Source organism: Quercus lobata, chromosome 12 (genome assembly GCF_001633185.2).
Source record: "Quercus lobata isolate SW786 chromosome 12, ValleyOak3.0 Primary Assembly, whole genome shotgun sequence".
Taxonomy (NCBI): Eukaryota; Viridiplantae; Streptophyta; class Magnoliopsida; order Fagales; family Fagaceae; genus Quercus; species Quercus lobata.
Genome location: NC_044915.1, coordinates 26,132,627 through 26,138,622, shown reverse-complemented (window position 1 = coordinate 26,138,622; position 5,996 = coordinate 26,132,627). Strand labels below are relative to the sequence as shown.

At 35.0% G+C, this 5,996-nt stretch overlaps 1 protein-coding gene across 1 annotated transcript; it reads right to left on the bottom strand.

Annotated features, from left to right (window-relative positions):
- Positions 1–405: 405 nt before the first annotated feature.
- On the bottom strand, positions 406–5,334 carry LOC115970020 (two-on-two hemoglobin-3). Its single transcript, XM_031089675.1, has 4 exons — positions 4,924–5,334; positions 4,329–4,459; positions 801–945; positions 406–680 (listed from the first exon to the last, which is right to left on the bottom strand). Exons 1-4 carry the CDS (start codon positions 5,058–5,060, stop codon positions 584–586), a joined length of 510 nt encoding a protein of 169 aa, XP_030945535.1. The 5' UTR covers positions 5,061–5,334; the 3' UTR covers positions 406–583.
- Between the last annotated feature and the right edge of the window lie 662 nt (positions 5,335–5,996).

Here is a 5,996-nt window from a genome sequence, read left to right as displayed (position 1 = left end):
TAGGAGTAAAATGCCAGAATCCTCCTTCTAGCTCAATAGAACATCACAAACAATTTCAAAAGTCTAGCGAGGAGTGGCTGGTTGGGCCCCTTGAGGACACCAATCAATGCACCAACTCTGCAGAACATTATGTAAGACTTGCAGTTCACTTCCAGCTCAAATCACACAGGCAATCATCAAACTTAAGTAGATGTGTTGCAACTTGCAAGGGAGACAGATATAATTGATTACCCTAGGAAATCAAATATCTAACTATGATCTGTGAATATTGAAGTATTTGCAACTCAATGGGTGGAAAGATTTGTCTACAGACTACACAATTCCAACCGTCAGTGTGTTGTTGCAATTTCAAGTTTTCACTGCTGGGAAATGGGAACCAACTTCATGAGCTCACCACCACGAATCAAATATAAACACTAGAATTTTTCATCATAACAAAACGGTTGAGCGAATGTAGACATTATAAGATTTATTGAGAAAAAAGGGTGTAAGGAAGTATTCCTTTTACATTAAAGAGGTTTGATGAATAATAGTAACTTTGTTGCTTCTCACAACTGAATAAGGAAATGTTTGTTAAAATTTTTTACACGGAAGTCTGGCTGCTGGTCCCATGCTTACATTGAGGTTGTTGGTTTTGACTCTTCAACTCATCTCCAGCAACAAGAAAGAATGCTGTGTGCCTGAAAAACATAAAGATAGGCATAAAGTGTAATGAAATTTGAACTCAAAAAAGGGAAAATAGAGTATTACAAGATGTGAAATATATATGAGAGAAAGTTTTAAGTCAGAAAATTTTATACCTGAAAAAGTTCATCATTCTGACTTTTGAGTCAGCATCAATATCCGTGGTGCCATCCAATGCTTGTTGCATGTGATGTAACCACCTCTCTGCAGCTCGATGCGTGACAGGGAATGGTCGGTGGCGTGCAATCAGAGCCGGATGACCTGCCAAACATTTAAATCCAAACATTAAACTAGTACAAAGAATTCAAATCTAAAAATCAATTACTTTTAGAAGGATGAAACCAATAGATAAGTCTCTATCCCAAACTCTTGGATATTATTAGGAAGAAAAGGAAAAGACCATCTGAATAGATACAAAACATACTAACGGCTAGAAAAATTCATACTCAACTCACATGATTGAACTAAAGAAGATAACTAGCTAAGTCAATTAAGAACTTTGCACAGACAATGCAAACCAAAATCCTATGTTACATCAACTTGGGTATGAGTTGTCAGGTGCAGTTATATGTCAAGGTGCAGTTATATGTCAAGGTGTCTGACTCATCTAATGTTCAAAGCTTAGGACATAGGGACAATGATTCTAAATTGGGTATAGGTATGTTGACACGCCCTATACAAAATAATACAAAATTCTAGAATGCATAAGTTATTTATTACCAATTAATTTTTTTATAAGTATCAATTTATTTACAAATCACTTAATAAATATTCTCTCTCCTTCTCACATTTTTTAATTTTTCTCAAACATTTCACCTTGTCCACATCTTGCACAAAAGTCGATCAAAATTGTCCTCACAAAGAAATCCCACCAACCCAAGACCTCATATACAGGCTCAGCAGTGCCATGGGAAATTTTGGAGTGTTCTCTAATGAGAAATTTAAATAAAGAGGTGTTTAATTTAAAAACAAGATTGATGGTATCGGTGGATATGAGAGGGAATTGGAAAGGAAGCTGAAGACGCTGATGAGGAAGTGATCTTGTTCTAGGCATTTGAGGGTGTCTATTTGCCTAGTTGGTGGAGGACCTGGAGGTGGAGGATGGTCTTACAGGATTGGATGGAAAATCTGAGCTTGTGGGAGGAGTGCAGTCACCATTTCAACCATCACCTTCCACCCCTCCCAATAATCCTAGAGTCATTTATATTCTCTCTTTATTCTGTAAAATCCACCTTTGCTCTTACTTCTGCAACTTCTACAACACATTCTCAAATGTTGGTGAACAAGAGATTAAATGCCAATCCATCCTTGAATCTTAAGATTCAACAAACCAAATTAAAACTGAATGGATCAATGTACCTAAACCAATGGACTGGGTGGAGGGCTATGATAATGGCGGTTGTCATGGGAGAGAGAAAGAGTTCTAATTTATTAATCTATGATAAAAAATAAAAAATAAAAGTTTAAACTATTTTTTTCCAGTTGCTTATGTGAAATTGTCATTTTACATGCACCTCATATGCTACTTCTCCTCAAAATTAATAAAAAAAAAAAAAAATTATGAAAATGGAATTGTTTCATGGTCATGTGCAGGGCTGCACAAGACGCTTCACATGCCTATTCTTAACGGATCTTGACAGAAGAGGTTACATTGACAATGCCAAATGGATAGCATATCTGAAGTTGAAGAGACAAAAATGCATTGTAACCTTATTTTTTATTACATTCCCAACACCAAAGGACAAAGGAGCCATCAGATATTTGAACTTTACTACAACCAAAAATCCTTTCTACTTTTTATTTGAGGAAACATTTTGACACGAATGTCATCCCGACCTAATTTTAACACTATAAACAGCACCATGTGTACATATATCCTCCACAACAAAGCAGGTGAATTCAGTAAATGCTATTTCAAAAGGTTGAAAATACTTAAAAGGAGATCTTCTGACCAAATGGTACAGACATGAGAACAGAGTTTCCTGCATATCCCATAGAAAATAGCAACCAAGTTTTGGAATACTGGATACTACCTTCTTAGTGTAGTTAGCTTCACATATGAATGTAATGGGAAACAAATTAAACATAGAGACATGTGAAAGTATGAAAGAAGGGGAAGAGTGGCAACATGATATTTGAAGACTAGGAGGATTTAGGTTTTTTATGGAACCAAAATAGAGAAGAATAATTGCTGATTGTGAACAGTGTGAAGTCTAGATCTTTCCTTATGGAAGTTGTATTTTGGTATGCTTAAGAAGTTTCTTTGATATTCGTAAATTCATTTTGCCATGCAAATATGCATTCAGCTAGACATAAGGCAAACAAATTTCTCCAGATGTCTTTGGGGATAAAATAAATGTTTTTTTTTTTTTTTCCTGCTGACAAGGGTTTCCAGAACTATTTGAGCACCGAAATATTCTCCCGAGTGTGTGGTTTCCCCGTCCCACACACACAAGGTAATTACAAGAATGAATCCCATAGAGGTAGCCCCAAGATATTGACTAGAGGTTTCAAACCAAAGACCTCATAGATCTCATGAGGCCCTAGAAACCACTAGGTCAACAACCCATTGGAATTAAAAATAAAAGTTCTCATTCATCTTTTCTTTTTCTCGTTCATCTTAAAGGTCACAAGGCAAATGTTTCGCACATTTCAAACTAGTAAACACGACTTCATTATTGCTTCTAACGTTAGCTATAACTTGATGCCAAAAACAGGAAATCCAAATATACATGGGCCAGAGCTACAAAGCCTACAATAGAAGACACCATTATCCAACTTAAAACGGTTACCGGTGAAAGAAAGATGCACAAAGCAAATCCCTGGCCACTTTTTTTTTTTTTTTTTGAGAAGTCCAATTTCCTACAAGTCAAAACAAAACATTCTAGGAATAAATTTACATTCGTTAGGATGAATTTCAATTTAGTCCCTTGAATTTTACTTCAATTGTCAAATTAGTCCCTAAGGTTTAATAATTGTCAATTTAATCCCTCACTTTGTCAAAATAAGTCACTCTAGTCCATTTGTCCAAACCTGTTTGCAAACAATGCCATTTTACATTCTTTTTTAATTTAAAAATGAACTGAAAATACTCATGAGATGTGTTATTCATTAAAAATTATTGTTTGATGAGTATTATTTAAAAATAAAATAAAAAAATGTTTAAACAGCTTCATTTGCTAACAAATTTGGCCCGAACAGATTGACTCATGTTGACAAAGTGAGGGACTAAATTGATGGGACTAAATTGATAACTACAGTAAAAGTGAAGGACTAAGTTGAATTTTAGCTAAAAAGTTAATAACTCAAAGCTTTATCTCCTAACAAACATGAAATTATGCAAGACTCAAAAAAAAAAAAAAACCCCAAATGAACAAAGGCCTGAGGGAGCAGGATTCTGATTAATTTTGAATAGCACGAAAATTCGGTTCTTTTTTACACATCGATAGTTGGGACTTGGGAGAGGTGGGATTTGAATTTTGAACCCAAATCTCTTGGAAAGACCAAGAGGTGCCAACCAATTGAGCTACAATCCTATAGAAACGCGAAAGTAAAGATAAATGCAGCAATTCGAGGGAATTTAGTACACTAAAGCTATAATATTTTCATAAGCAAAAATAAGATAAAAGCAAAGAACCGGTTACCTCTTCTCTGAGAGTAGAGAGGAGGTCCTCCCATTCTCTGCACAAAAAACTCATATTGATTTTGAATCGCATCCTCTTTCTTTGAATTCGCAAAGATTGACCGGAACCATTCTTCCTCATCATCATATACCCTGGTTTTTACACATCCAAAAACCTTTAACTAACATATACCCCATTTCGATTTTCGACCAAATTAATATAAATATATAATCTTTTTAAAACGTATAGCTAATAACGAAATAAATAAATAAATTGTTGGCAACCAGTGAAATCAGATTAATCAACCAACAATTCAACGCCTTATTTATTTGGTAGCTGAGAAAAATCAATTGGTTCTTCTTTTAAACAAACGTACCTTAAAATTTTAGAATTAAAAAAAAAAATCATAAAAATAAATAACTAGTAATGTTTAGTCTAATCTAGCTAGCGAAAAAAAAAAAAAAAAAAAAAAAAAAAAAAAAAACAACAACAACAACAACAACAAAACCTTAGTCCCAAATTTTTTGTGTTCTTTTTATCCAAAGTCATATCCTCTCTTAATTGAAAGATCAGACTTTTACTAATGTTTATTTAACAAAGAAAAAGAAATTCAAACCTGGTGTAGAAATTGGTGGAGAGGTTAATGAAGGTTTGGAGTCCTAGTTTTTGGAACAGATTGGTGTCATCTATAGCAAACGCATCGTCTTGCTTCACTCCGCTCCACTCCGATGCCTTGGCTTGCAAAGACTGCATTTTCTCGTCTCTCTCTCTCTGTTTCACTGCGGTGACTTGATACGGAGAATGACTTGGAACTCAGAACACAGAGAAAGTAGGGTTTATTTATATACGAGCTTGTGGGGTCGTGTGGCTTATACGGTGTGGACATTATAGGGAATCAAATTGAAATCTTTTGATGAGTGGGATTGGTAGGGAGGTTGAAAATTTGGGAAACTAAAAAAAAAAATCAAAACTGTGGGCTATTTGGGATGTTTTTAAGCTTCATGCAGCGCCCATCGTATTCAGGAAAAAGAAAAAAAGAAAAAAAAGACATGTATGAGGTAACAATGTGGTTACACGAGGGAGATTCCACCTTTAGAAGAGTTGATTGGCCTATGTGCGGTGTGGGCCCCCCTCCCTTTTCTTTAATGGCTTATTTGGAAGTTTAGAGAGGGAAGATAGTAAATGGAAGTTGAAGGGAGGAGAGTAGTGGGAAGGAGAATAAAAGGGAATGGTTCCCCTCTACCTTGTTTGGATATTTTAAAAATTAGGATGGAGAGGAGAAGAAGTGATTAAAATAGACAAATTTACTCCTATTTGAAAATGGACTTACAATATTGGTCTATTATTAATTTAGAAAGGGTAAATTGAGAAATTTATCTAATTAATAATTTATCTACTTTACTCTTCCTCCAAATCTCTCCAATTTGGGGGAATTAAAAATAAGGGGTTAGAGGTGGTTGAAACCCCTCCAAATCTCTCCAAACTCCTTCCCCTCATTCTTTAAAAAATTTTCAAATAAGATAATTGAATTACTCTCCCTCACTCTACTCTACTCCCCTTCCTTTTTTTAACTTCCAAACAGGCCATAAATAATTTGTTCTTTGAATAAACTCCACCAAAGGAAGTTTGCCACAACAAAATCTTACGTATAATACTTTTTGTGGGTCCGAGAGGTCTGCAATCCGGCCC